This window comes from Scomber scombrus, chromosome 10 (genome assembly GCF_963691925.1).
Source record: "Scomber scombrus chromosome 10, fScoSco1.1, whole genome shotgun sequence".
Classification (NCBI taxonomy): domain Eukaryota; kingdom Metazoa; phylum Chordata; class Actinopteri; order Scombriformes; family Scombridae; genus Scomber; species Scomber scombrus.
This window is the reverse complement of record NC_084979.1, coordinates 4,891,119-4,906,165: the sequence shown is the minus strand read 5'-3', so window position 1 is coordinate 4,906,165 and position 15,047 is coordinate 4,891,119. Positions and strand designations below refer to the sequence as shown.

Here is a 15,047-nt window from a genome sequence, read left to right as displayed (position 1 = left end):
TGGGCGTCTGACTGAGTAGCTTCTGACTGAGCAGCAGAGCAATGGTCCTCAGTTGGATTTATGGTGTGACAGGTTGTTGTCACCTTGTCCTGCCCCCACTCCCCCCGACTCTAATAGGGGGGCCCCATACCAATCACAGGATGTCAATCATGTTCACCTGGAAGTCGGATTTACCCGCCCCGGGGCATGGAAGTGCAGGCACATACATGTAGACGCACGGAAATGCATTCATGTAGTGCAAGGGAGGTGAACGTCAACATGGTGGTGGAGCTGTCAGGAATTGTGTCAAAGAGGGCCAGGTAGGAAAAGAAGAGCAGAGGTGAAAGAGAGACTGTTACAGCATTTTGTCTCACATCACTGAGGTATGAGCTAGGGGTGCAGCACAAAAGCTGTATGTTTAACAGAAATGTCTGTATTGGGATGTCCTCTTGACAATGGGTAAGATCTGCACCAGACTCTTTTAGAAATAGTTTGTCTGCTGTTCAATGTAAAGTTATTTTCATTTACATGTGGGGAAAAAGAAAGTCTAAACTGAGACTAAAGAGTGGTAATGGATAATGAATAGTGGATGAGGTTTTAACAGAGATTTCATTACACATATTTCATTCTCTTGCTTTGAAAACTGGAGGTTGAGTATAAAATGAAAGAAGGCACAGATGAACGTAAAGTTGGTGTCTACGATGTCAAGTTTCAATCTTATGATGTTGACGACAAGATATCATTTTCCTGTCTGCTGTAAAGTCATGAAAGTTAGTGGTAGACATCCTGAGTAAGAGAGCAGGTGCTGGACCAAATAACAAATGTGTAAAAGACAATAAAAAATCCACACACTGCAGCTCCCAATGCAGGTAGATTTAATAGGAAACCATAAATGGGTGGTACCACATTTAGTACCACATAAATCATTTTGTGGTATCCTATTAAATCTACCTGCATTGGGAGCTGCAGTGTGTGGACTTCTTTCTTGCTTTTACACTGTAAAGTCATGCAAATAACATCTGTGCAACATCAGCCAGAGGATGAGAACAGTTACTATAACGACAACGATGTGAGCGTCCACACTGAGAACGATAACGTCCTGTAAACAGCTGTGTCCAGTACGCGCTGCCCACTGCAGCTGTGTCTGCAGCTAATTATTGATGAGCTGCTATACGTTGTACGGAGAAATAAAAAGAAAAGCAGAAGAGTTCAGAGGTAGGTGGTGATTCAGTGTGTTGATCAAAAGTATTTCAAACACTAGTTGCTGTGATGTTTCAGTACTTACAGACCAAACTGTCCCGCAGCACATGTTGAAACGTGGTGTGTAAGTGCCCCACAGTATGAGCGCAGATCCACTTACAAAGATCTACTAACTTTTTAAAAAATTTTTATAAACCTATTTTAATAGGGAACAAAGTTCCAGCTTATTTGCAATAAAGACCTATCTAAATAAATCACCTCTAGGTGTCCTCCTGCTCCAATTTACAGTGCGTCAGTCTGTGGTGAGAGAGGAGCAAAGCCGCATTCAAATACATAAATGAGGATTTTGATTGATCATTCTTCAAATCGCTCTGAAAGTGATTCTAATGATATCGTTCTCCTCTATCATTATCGTTGTTTTTGGTGTGTTGACTCCTCCATCCACTCGAATTAGAACGACATTTTTATTTTTATTTTTGTCTTGTTTTGTTTTGTTTGATTACTTGTTGTGTGTTTTGTTTTTGAATGTGTGTATGGTCTTGTATATATGTTATCTTTTTGTGACAGCAGAAAGCTGTGATCATATGTTGCCCTCTTGATGAGGATTTGTTTTGCTGTCTCAAAATGAAAATTAAAAATTAAAAGGAAAGTTAAGAAGAAGAACGACATTTAAAACTATACCCATTATTCTCCTCCTGTTGACTCACAAAAAGGGTCAAGAGATAAAAGTCCTGGAGCAATCAGCTCTTGAAAAGAGCGTTGATTTGCGTCTCCAGGCTGAAACAAATATGTTGTGAAGGAAGAAAGCATGTAATCAATCAATGCAAATTACAGTTTGTATATAAAGATGATTGTCACAAAGGGGGAGTACATGAGTGATGAAGGTGTGGTTGACTTGCGTGTCCACAGCTGAGGCCTGATATTGAAAAGGTGGGGGGGGGGCTTCGCTAATGGAAACCAACCGGGCTAACAAACAAACAGACGAATGAACAAATGGAGATGGAGGAGTGGGAACTGAAGAATGAAGATGGATGAATGCATGAAAGAGAGAACAAACAAACTGTAGTGTATGGTGGTGGTGGTGGTGGTGGTGGTGGTGGAGGGTGTGGCAGGGTGTTGAGAGGTGGAACGGGCAGGTGTGAGATTCAGGTTGAGTGTGCACGAGAGACTTTTAGGAACTCTGAAAATTAGTAGGTAGTGAATTACTGTACGATAATATGACACACAGGGTGCACATGAAGGACAAAATAATGTGCATGATTGTAATGTGCATGGCAGTAGTAAGAAGGTATGAATGGGAAATAATAATCACAATCAACAGTAATCAAGACTACATGCTGAATCTAAACCTGAACCTTTGTATAATTCACTGTATGTCCACGTGTGTGTATCCTCACCTGCAGATGGCTGACAATGCAGTACTGCTCTGGACCGTCCAGGCCACAAGTGGATGTGGCGGTTAGGTTAATGGCTCGTCCAATCAGGAGGTTACCTGTCGCCGGGTAACAGCTTCCCTCCGTGCAGCCATGAGGGCCTGATGGGAGGTCCTGGCCAAACACATTGAGAGCTGGAAATGGGACGGAAACGAAGAAAGAGTAAGAATAATAATTGTAATTATCAGGTTCTTGTAAAGTTCTTCAAAGTTGATCATTTCCTGTTTTAAAGCATAAATTCACTTGATTCAAGAACTTCAAACTTCATGATATTACTGGCACACAAAAGCACAGTGGGATATATCTCAAAGGACCTCTATTCTCTTTGACAATATGTGTTAAGATTTTATAATTGGTTTCTTGGTTTAACACATTTCACAGTCTAAAAAGACTTCACTCAAGTTCACCTTTTTTTTCTTTTATAAATGTTCATTTTATCATTGTCCTCCATGGCGATGCAGGGGAAGCTGTACTATACTGATAGATTGATTTTTTTCCACTGTAAAATATCCTGCTCATTACATTTTTTTAACTGTAGTGTTTGCGTATGTTACTTGTTCATGTAAATATTAACATTATAATATTAATAATGTTAAATATTATTTTAAGCTCTAGAACTATAGATATCAGTGAAATATCTACCTTAAATTATCTTCCAACAGTGGGGCTATAATCCAGAGTTCTGCTAGAGTGAGGCATGAGATGTCAGCTGTACCATTATACACAATATACCTGCAGGGGCCAAAATGTATTTTTGCCTGCGATACGTGCGTTGATTGAGACATGGGTGTGGTTTCCTCATATTATACCTGTTCACTTGGGTGCTGGTGGGAGTTTTAAACAAAAGGGGTTAGTCGGGCTCTGAAATGTTCTGTTGACCACTGTCATCATCACCATATTATCACATCGTATCACATCAGGTATTATTGTTGTCAGTCTTTTTTGTTTTTTCATTCAACAAACATAATGAACTATGTGGACGCTTCACAGATACAAGAGAGTGATCGCAATAGTACTGTAAAATCTACTGTATGTTTCCTATGAGCAATTCATATTTAGAAGAGAAAACAATAAACTTTGTGTTGAACCGCTGGTTTTACACAGCATAACTGAAAGTATTTGAGCCATGGCATCTTTACCGGTTGCCTTAGTCACCATGGCTTCACAGAAGCATGGTGGATTATAAATAGGAAGATCATTGTTGTGGTATAACTTTTAGACATTGCCTGACATCCCATAAAGTAATTACTTTAACGGACTACAGTGTGGATGAAGAAGAAGACCACTCCTGTTCCCTTGACTCTCTACTTCACCCATATAAAAGCTCTATCTGCATCACTGACTCTGAATAACAGGCCTCATCAGTGCGAGAGACACGCCAAGAGAGAAAGACTGTGATGAATAATGGTAAAACAAAAAAAAACAAAAAAACTTGCTGGATGGATTTTAAACAAGTTCATTTGAGAGGCTCAGAAAGGGTTTCAGAAATCAACAAGGCAGGGAAGAGACTGTTCAGTCCGGATATTTAGTTCAAAAAGGGGTGTAAGTTGGTGTAAAAGAAAATAAACTGAAGATGTGTTTATATTGACTGATTGTGTTCTGAGAAAGCGTGCGGTCACATGCGATATATGGAACACGAGACAATAGTAGGACTGTGTTCGGCAGCACACACAGTGATAGGGGATGAGAGATGTCGAGAGAGATCGAGCAACTTTCATCCTGTTGATCTACGGAAAACAACAGCGCAGCGACGTGTTGAGGCATGATAGGAAAGACTCGGTCTGGTGGAGATGGAATCAGAAGCATCCTCTAAAAAAAAAATGGACAAAACACTGATGGTGATTTTATGTGCCAGACTGTCATATTTTGTAGTGTTAGAAGACAGTAATTCCTGTTTTACTTGCTTCCTAATGGATGATGTAATGCAGTAGTTAAAGGTAGTTAAATCAACTTTCTTGTTTATCATCTGAGCGTGTGTCTGATATTCCTACAGTTATACACATTAATGGGAAACTCTGCTGATTTTACACATGAAAGTCTGATTACAAGCCTCTAGAGGGAGCTGTGTGAAATGTGATACATTGCCTCAAGTGATGTCACTTGAGTCAGCATTGATGGAAGTTGATGTATAAGACTATAAGTTCGAACATTTTTTCAAAAATGTGGAGTCTGAGTTAGAAAGAAATGGGATCTTACCAGACTATGAGAGTGATATGTAGGCTATAGAGGAATAACACCTTTACAAATGTATATCCCAATTTATAGTTTTAAGTAATTCAACAAGCTTATTTATATGACTTTTAATTAAATTTATATTTTTTCCATGATTTTAAACCAAACTACACTCCAAAACTGAAAACTTGTGTATACAGTACAGTACATACATTAAGTGTACAATATCTCTATTTTGTACTAGAAAATAAAATACAGTGTTTTTATGTATAATCTGTGCTAATGATTTTCCCAGTCTTCAGGGACTACAAAAAACACAAGCGCGCGCACAAACACACACACACAATGTCTATGTGTGTATTAATGTCTTGGCTCCAGTTCAAGTAAAAGATTTAACAGAGGCAGATTTACTGAATTCCTGCGAGGCATTAACAATGCCTGGCTGACATCGTTAGCAGTTCTGCTGATAAACCTGCCAGGAACATTCTGCACTATGATCCTTCAATGTCATTCCACAGCATGAATATACTGTATAGAAAATGTAAAAAAGGATAAATAGTCTCACATAATGTATAGGCAGGTGTACGCATGTATAGGGTGCACACGCACAACTGCACATAAATGGGTGAGGAGGCGAACTTGTAGACTGTAGATAAAGATCAAACACACCCTGACCAAACATAAAACATGAGGCGGGGCTGTATCTGAAACTCATGGAAGTAATGTACACAGAAATTTATGAAAGGATATGACCTCTTTTATCAAGGTATATATATAGTTTACTTAACATTTTTTTCTTTGTAGAAAAATTATAAAGCTGTCCATATTTCAACACATAATTAAACGACCACATAAGTCGATTGAACCTACAATTCAGAATGACTTATAGTAGCGTTAAATGTTGCTTTTCAAAACAAATCACTGTTAAAAAATAATGTTCTATGTGATGACAATGCTGTGGTTAAGGTCTGGTTTGGGTTAAAATGACCACTTGGAATGTATTTAGTGATTCCTTAAAGTTACGCAACCTTCGTCATCAATGACAGCAGGAAACTTAATCATAATGCTGTTTTTAAAAAAACACCTAATATCTAGAATGTCTTCTGGAATGCTTCACTTCCCTGAGTCATAATTACTGCAGCTGATAGATGGTGTAAAATAGAAGTCGTTTTTGCCTGCCTGAATTTTAGACCTATACTGTTGTGTTTATTGTGAGGAAGTGGCTGTCATATTTGTCTCTTATGAACCTGAACGTAGCACCCAGTGTACCCACCCCCTACTCAAACAATCCCTTAAAGACTACAGAAACTGATTGAGCTGTAACTGGGTTTCACCTGACCTCACTTTACAGGTATGGTATTACACAATGGGCTCACTCACTGGTCAGATAACCTGCCCCGGATGAGGCGCCATGAAAAAGTGTACATGAAAATCTTTACTGCCGTGAACAAAAGAACGGCGGTGTTTGTACTACATCTGGGTCAGTATTGTCACAGGTATTAAGAAGTTCCTGAACTTTCGAGTTCAGGAAAAGACTGAAATGCAGCTGGAGTTCAACTTGATTTGTAATCCATTACAACATTCCTGTTTCACAAGACTGCAGACGCTTGTTACAGATTTACATGAATACTGGTACTGTGTAAAAGTTTAACAAAAAAAGTTTTTTCTCTAAAATTTGTATCTTTTTTCTTGAAATATTAAAACTTTATTTTGAAAATCTGCATTAAACTTCTCTCCCTTCATTTTGGTGCGTGCTTTTGTTTTCATATCACATATACCCTTATGGTAAGTAGGACCGATCAATGTTTCTAATATAATATGATTGTCTTCAAAGCAAAGAAACTGCTGGGATAACTATTTGAAGAGAGGAAAATCTAACAAACACATTTGAATGAAAACTACCCAGAGCATGACATCAATTCACAAAAGATGTCATCAATTGAAATACACTATAATTCTGCAGGTCGCCCCTTTAGTGATTTAAGCTGGATTTGATTTGTGACTCCAAATGAGTTTGTTGTTAAGCAGCAAATCATTTCAACCCTAGTCCTGTATGATCACTAACATCCATGTGTTATATTTTCCACTCTGTCTAGGCACGTAGCGCTCAATAGTCATCATTTTCTCTCTGTGTTAATTAGTGACTGAGTCTGTGTCTTGGAATAGACCACACATGTATGGAATGTTGTTACTATAACTAATAGCTTTCTCCTATCTGTCACACTGCACTCAAACAGAAAAGAATGGTTGTGTTGATAATTACAAGGTAAAGTCATCATCTAGGCACACACACTCACATGTGAAAGAGCCTCATTTTTCACAAGATGCTTCAGACATTTGAGACGTGACAGTCGTGTTTATCCCCCCCACTCCTTTGTGGGCTGTACAACACGTATCCTTTACTCGTTTTTCACCTGCCCCAACTAGCACAGAGAACATCAGAATGTGTATTTGTGTGTGACGTATTGGTTTATTCGTGCATGCAGAAACATACTTATGTCAATGACTTATCAGGATTGACTTAACACATTTCAAGATGGGAAAATTGGTGATAATGCCATTCAGCATAACTGAGATTTCTTTTATATTTTACACAATTACAAAAGCCAGCAAGGGGATAACTGGGGAAATTGTGGATATTGCTCTAAGAGTGCCATTTAGCAAAGGCATGGCCAGATGTACCATACGGGCAATCTGGGCAAGTACCCAGGAGCCCATGAAACCTTGTCAGGCTCCACAGAAGTACGACACAAGGCTTGACTCATTCTCTTGATGTTGATAATTATGGTCACTGTCGGAAACCTAGTATGTCCAAAACACAATGTGGAGGTACAAGGTTTGTGGAACATGAAGCTTCAGTACCAAGGGGCCCCTGGGGGAACAAATACAGCCTTGAGCAAAGGTACTTCAAAACTAATGTTACTTTAAGTATTAGTAACTTTTCATTTTAATTGACAGGATTACAAAAGCCAGCAAGAGGATACATTTTCCAACAGCTTGAGCATTTTTTGAAATAAAGTTTATTTTATCTTTCTGTGACATGTAGGCAAAGAAACTTTGAAAGCGATTAGTGAGTAACTAAAGTACAGCTATTTTTAGTTTGCACAACCAAAAATATTTTGGTATGAGCTTCCCTGTTGACAGTCGATATACTCTCAGTCGAAAAGAACAGGTCTCGATCGGGTATTGATAATTATCTGCCATTTGGACAGACAGCCTTCATTTAGAGGTACTTTTCTATCCTAATAATCTAGCTGGCAGGTAGAATACTGGACATCCTTTGAGATGAACCAGAATTAGGGTTATTGCTCTCCTTGCACAGGACTACTGAAGGCCAAAAAGAAAGCAGGGTGAAGAGATGCCTGAGTGTGACTTGAAGTAAACCCAGTCCTTCAGATGTTGTCTGACACCAGGTGGTTTACCAGTGTGTGATTAGAGTGTCGGTGTAGCACGCGGCACTGTAACATACGCACACATGCACACTAATGTCACAGGTAAACACACCCTGAGGCATCCAATCCCCCATCCTGTATGCAGGTCTATGGCAGGAATGCAGGGACACAGAGCAAAATGTTATTCATTAGAGAAAAGATTCCAGGTGTCAGCGTGGTGGACACGAAGGATGCAAACACACCTTTCAGAGTTGCATGTATAGGTTACATAAAAATAATGCGTAAGCTAGAGAATGGAGGTGTATGGTTTATTTCCTATGCCTATTCCCAGTCAGGAGGTATAATACTAAATTCTTCACAATCTTACAGAAATCTTATTCAATCCATAATAAAACATTTTGTAAACATTTCAATTGGTAATGTAGCCGCAGCACAGGAGGAGACAGGAATGTAAACTAAACAAGTCAAGGTTTTTCACATGCAGTTATCAGTCTTGATAAGAAGTGGGAAGCCCTGAGTATGTCCTGGTGGTATGAATAATGTGGTAAACAAGTTGGTGTTTGAATAATTGGTGCCTGTCAGTCCCGCAGCACTAAAGTTCCTGAACCTTTGAGTAGTCGAAAAGACAAAAGTGTTAGAAAAGTGCTATATAAGTACAGTCCATTTATCATTTAACACTGCTTATTGAGTTCTATCCATTTAGAAAATTCCATCCATCCATCCATTTTCTGCCGCTAATCTGGGGTAGGGTAGTGGTGGCATTAGGCTGAGCAATGACGCACAGACACGCTTCTCCCTAGCAATGCTCATCAGCTCCTCCTGGGGGATCCCGAGCTCTTTCTTTACCAGAATGTTCCATTAAGAAAATTTCAAGAGAAAAATGAAAAACTGGTAGAGTGGCTGGTCCACTAAACACAGCTCAACGTCTACACAGGAGGACCTCGGGCTCGAGCTGCTGAAGTGTCCTTGGGCAAGACACCGAACCCCATATTGTTCCTGATGGTCAAGTCAAAACCTTTCACTGGTGTGTGAATGGGTGAATGAGCAACAAATTGCAAAGCGCTATATACAGTAAATGTTGCCATTTGCTATTTGCCATACATCTGGCTTGAAAGAAAATGTCTCATTGTCTAGTTTTGCTGTGATAAGATTTAGATTTAGTGAGATCTGTTTTATCATTGCAAGCTCTTTCTTTCAATGAATGTTGTTTGGAACACGAGTCCTTTTATTGGTTACAGGGTTGTCCTTCAACGCCAATTTGCCAATTTGCACACTGAAGGAGGTCATCTGCATAAAACGTGCGATGCATAAATAAACAATTGAAGCTTTTGCCTTTCAGCATTCAGCTCCCATCTACATAATGATGTGAGGGCATTGATTCACTGTCAATCTTAATTAATGAGCACAAACAGTTAATTACCTCGTCTTTTGGTAGAAAAAGGCATAGATAGATAGATAGATAGATAGATAGATAGATAGATAGATAGATAGATAGATAGATAGATAGATAGATAGATAGATAGATAGATAGATAGATAGATAGATAGATACTTTGTCAAAATAACCAATGAGGCACCATAGATGTGCACCCTGACCAACTGACCCATTTATTCTTTCATCCATTCATTAACATGAATTGCAGGCCAAACTAACCATTGTCGAAGCAGTTTTCCAGCCTCACACACTCATGAATACAGTATGTTCCGTTAATAATTAACACAGAGACTGACCCTGATACCGGTGAGTAGGCAAGGCAGCAAAAGCAAGTATCAGTGACTGTGTGTGGGTGGCTCATGCTTAAGGTGAGAATTTCTCTTTACGTTTGATAACATCAGTGTGAAGTCTCCTGTGAAACACAAACACAGATGCATGGGTGACTAGAGGACAAATCCAACCAGATAAAGCACATTTAATACTGGCTTTGCACTCTATGTGTGTGTGTGTGTGTGTGTGTGTGTGTGTGTGTGTGTGTGTGTGTGTGTGTGTGTGTGTGTGTGTGTGTGTGTGTACACATGTCTTTCTATCTTTAAGGGAACCTATTTCAGTTGAAAACCTGCATTGTGAGGACATTTCTGTTGTGAGGACATTTTGGCTGGTCCTCACAACTTCAAAGGGCAATTTGAGGGTTAAGACTTGGTTTTATGGTTAAGGTTAAAGTTGAGTTGAAGTTCAGTTTAGGGTAAGGGTTAGGGTTAGGGTTAGGCATTTAATTGTGATGGTTAAGGTTAGGGTAAGGGGCTAGAGAATGCATTCTGTCAATGAGTGTCCTCCCAAGGTTATCCAGACAAACATGTGTGTGTGTGTGTGTGTGTGTGTGTGTGTGTGTGTGTGTGTGTGTGTGTGTGTGTGTGTGTGTGTGTGTGTGTGTGTGTGTGTGTGGAATGACTTAAGTAACTTTCAGGAACACAATCCAGGATGGTGGACAAAAGCCATGTCCCAATTGTGTAAATGCAGATTTTTGTGTCAGTGGTTAAGGTTAGGGTAAGGGTCTGACCTAGGCAAGTAATGGTCATGGTTATAGTTAGGGTAATTCTCTATAAATACCCCCAAAAGGTTACTTAAGTAAACCTTTGTGTGTGCGTGTGTGTGTGTGTGGCCCTTTTAAAAAATACCCCTCAGCCACCAATTAACCCTGGAAGGGATCATTCTGTCTCTGATCCAGCACTGCTGTCAGTAGCCCATCATTTACTACACATTCCACAAATACCCAACATTCTAACTTTTTCCAGCCCAACCTTCAAAAGTTTCCCAAATCCTACAAGGTGACCTAATAAACCTGGGTTTGCAAGACCACAGGAGCTTTAAAATCATGAGGTCCAATGACTTGTTCTACTACTAGCAGGTACAACACATCTCCACCTCCACAAAGGAAACCAGGCTCCAATTCATAGGGATGCTTCAGTGAGGTCACATTTACTTATTAAAGTTGCAGTTTTTAAGCATCTGTACCAACAGAGACAATACTCTCTTATTAGACTGAACTGACTGTGAGAGTACATATGTTTGAATATGATAACTTTGGAAAATGTGTTTAAGGAAAAGGTCATGAACAGGTTAAGGAAATCTAGTAAAAGCATATAGGGCTCTATAGGGCTGTAATAATACAGTCATGTTATAGAGTTCTATAATTAGAGGGATCCTGATTCTGGTTTTAACTTAAGATGTATAACTCTTTGAGCACACAACAGACAGGAGCAGACAGGAAAAAAATTGAATTTGGAGTTTTATGGTGTTTAATCAGTCTCAAACCCCATTCACATTAAAACCAGGTGTGAGCATGTGATATGAGTGTACAGAACAGTATCTACAAGTGGAAAACTGTCCTTGTGAGCGAGTGTATCTGCTCTACATGGACCCTCAAGTACAAGGCTGTGAAAAGCGAGTTCAGCCCTCCCTACGCAATGGCAACTGCTCCACACTCGCTCGCTTGTCAATTCAACTTTTGACACTTTGGAGGCGGTGATCCTGAGTTTCCTGAGTTCCTGTGTTTAATGATTATCTGTTCTGAATATGTATATAAGCACTTTTCAACTCAAGGAGAGTTACCGTAAACACATTTTATACAAATTGTTTTCATTTAAAATTGGGGTGCATCTAATACACTTGTGTAGACCAGTAAAATCCAGAAAGAGGTTGGATGTGGATTTGGTTATAGGTCTCTAAAGGGCCGTCTACACTAAGTATGAGAACTATAACAATAACTACAAGTATACTAACAATGTGAGCATCCACACTTATGAACTATAGTGTCCTGTAAACAGCGGTGTCAAGCATGTGTTGCGCGCTCTTAATATACTGGTCCAGTACAATTAAGCAAATAATTACCAGACTATTAACCATTAACCCGACACACTGTTTCACTGTGTGTTTTGATTGGGTTTCAAATAAAAGTAGATTTAAAAAGTTTTGAAATAACTTGTATAAACGTATGTGTCTGTAACGAATAGTTACTGGTGCATTCAAATAAACCAGTCTTTAATAGAAAAGCATTTCCCCCCGCATGACACTCCCCTAACCCTAACCCTCAAACCGTCCACTTCCTGGTGTGTTCTGTTTCCTTAAAGCTGGAGTGAGGTACTTTCTTCTCCCCCTTCTGGCAATGAGAGTAATTACAAAAACAATGCCGATGTGTGCTTAAGTCGTAAGCTCTGCCGTAGCCTACTATGATACTGCTGTTGTGGGGGATAAATAGTTTTGAGCATCACAACCCCTGCAAGAAGACTCATTTCATTATCAGATCTGGATCCATTCTGTTTGATAACAATCGGAAAGTCTAGAAGAACCACATGATTCAATTATTTTATCCACATTCAAGTTAGCGGAGAGCTAACCAGAAGTTCAGCGGCTAGACTTAATGAGTGTTGTGTGAACTCGTTTGGAAAGGCTTCAATATAACGGATGTTCAGTTATAAACGTTCTACACTGCAGATTTAAGTAAAGACAATCCAGTGCAAACATCTGTGGTTACAGTTCAATCCTGTGATTAGAGTACATGAAATTATGATGGATTACAGCTAATGACAATGTACTGGGCGGGTTTTGAGTCTGTGAGGATTTCCTTTGGCTTTGAGTTTACTGAGGCAAAACAACAACAACACATATGACACAGAGGACATATTGTACGATCTCAAAGCCTGTTCACACCGGTTTCAGTAACAATTAACACAATTTACTGTACATGCTACCCTTCTGCTGCTGCTGCTGCTGCTAGGTTGATGGTTTTACAGTGGTTTTAAAGATCCAATGAACTTAGGAACTTATGCTAGAGAACTTAAGTTGTGTTCCGTAGTGTCACACAAAAAAACAACAAAGGAACATTTTCACATTATCAGCATTAGGGGTCAAGACTGGAACTGGAATCCTTGAGGAGGTGATTTGTAATGTATTGTGAGGAGGATAATTATTTTGACTGTTAACTACTTCTTACTAACTCATTGATCAAGAAAAGACCCCAAACTCACATGTTGGTGCACAAAATGACGTTGTTGACACTTCTGGGGTTGTTTTTTTTTTAGCAGCATCTAATACCACAACATCCTGAGTTTTTGATTGAACTGAACCAAGAAGGTGAGCGCAGGGTGAGAGCCGCCAGACAGAACAAACAGCCACGAATCAACAAACAAAACAAAAAATCAATCTGAAATTTTACTCACCCAACATGAGGAGGCTCAGAAACACAGCCATGACGGACATCGGGACGCCTGGACGTATGGACAGCAGGCTAACTGTCTGGCTGGAACAAACACACACAAATAATATGAGAGTATGTCAATAATGCTGTTATCAGATTGTCAAAGCAGATAGTTAAAGCCGCAATTGTCTTATTTGCTTACAGTAAATGTTAATATTGTTATGCCTCCCATGTGTTGTGGTAGGAGCTGGTGTTAAAACGCTACACATAACACCTTTAAATGACACAGCACAGTAGAGTAGAAGAGTCTTGAGCGAAGAGATTTCTTGTATACTCAGGCTCTGCAAACATATAGACCTGCTCACTGAATAGGACAGGACTTTGTGAATGTGTGTGTATACTTGTGTGTGAGCGCATACATTTAGAGGCGAGAACGCTCATCGTTTCTGTCACACGTTAAACCACTCTGACCTCCGAGACAAATAAAAGTGGTTACAGCAAGGCCAAGGGGGGAGAGTAAATGAAAAGAAAGGCTCTGCTTTAGAAAGTAGAATAAAAAAAAGTCCTCGAGGTCAGAGGGAGGAGAGAGCTGCTTTGTCGTCTGACAAATGACAAAGCGAACGTCTTCAACTTTAAATAATTCCTAAGGGGGAAAAACCCAAAACTTAACCTTACTCACTAATCCAGGTTTGTGATGTAAGGCAGTTCTTTGTTGGAAAGCATTTTTCACACTCAGCTTGGTAATAAGGGGTCCACGTGGCCCCGCGCTCACACTGTCAAAGGCAGGAGCACAGAAGAGGAGGGACCCCGCAACGTCTCAACATTCAGCACAATGGGTTTACACGTGTTAGACGCAAATACCATATGAACAGACGTGAACCCTGACCAATGACGCTGAAGCCTGGCTGTACCTTTGGTATTTTATAAGTTTATAAGTTTTCGTAATGATGTTAAGTGCTGTAATTAGCGCTAGGCAAGTTGAACTGCAGCTGCATGAACTGAAATATTTTTTAAAAGTGAGGCTTTTTATTTTTAGAGAGAGAAGGAAAAGTTGAGGAGAGAGTGAAAGTAAGTGAGTGGAAAATATGCCATGCGCTGTATTATGCCACAGCAGCACTTTGAGCCAAACAGCTGATCTGCGCTGTAATACAGTGCGCGGCATTAGTAGGATTACGGAAGTTCTACGGCTGAGAAAATGTAGTGCCAAAGGAAAGGGCTGTCTGACGGCGAGGTAAAGCAGTGACAGTATCCTAAATATAATGTATACTTAAATTTTTTGTAGGTGGCTTAAATATGTATTGCTGTTGGTAGTACAGTGCTTAGCTTCCGTGCCGCTACTCCTGACTGCTTTTCCAAACTGGGAGCATACCAACCCATATCTACTGCAGGTAATAAGTATAAGTACCTCTTACACCCCAACTTTAAAAAAAAAATCCAAACTATCCCTTTAAGGGTTAGCTCAGTGCGTAAGTTGTGCGCATAGTGTGTGTGTGTTCGAGAGAGAGAGCGAGAGCAAGCGTGTGTGTGACTGTGAAGTTAGCAGTAAAGTTGTGAATGTAGCAGTCTGATGTGTGTACAGTTAAGGCCATTTGTCAGTGAATAAAAGTTACACTTCCTGAACACCCAAGTCCTTGATTGCCATCTGCTGATTAAAGTGAAGAAAGTTAGCGACAACTTTGTGTTAGCAGAATATAAAGTCTACCCTGTACTCACTTAAGGTGGACTGACCATCTATTCTCA

At 39.7% G+C, this 15,047-nt stretch overlaps 1 protein-coding gene across 1 annotated transcript in view; it reads right to left on the bottom strand.

Moving 5' to 3' along the window:
• Positions 1 to 15,047, bottom strand: part of lamb2l (laminin, beta 2-like) — a 54,981-nt gene that overhangs the window by 29,803 nt on the left and 10,131 nt on the right. Inside the window, exons 2-3 of the mRNA XM_062426717.1 lie at positions 13,330 to 13,409; positions 2,577 to 2,746 (exon numbers count right to left, since the gene is read on the bottom strand). Coding sequence (XP_062282701.1) covers positions 2,577 to 2,746; positions 13,330 to 13,369 — 210 coding nt within the window. The 5' untranslated portion in view covers positions 13,370 to 13,409. The remainder of the gene's footprint in view (positions 1 to 2,576; positions 2,747 to 13,329; positions 13,410 to 15,047) is intronic.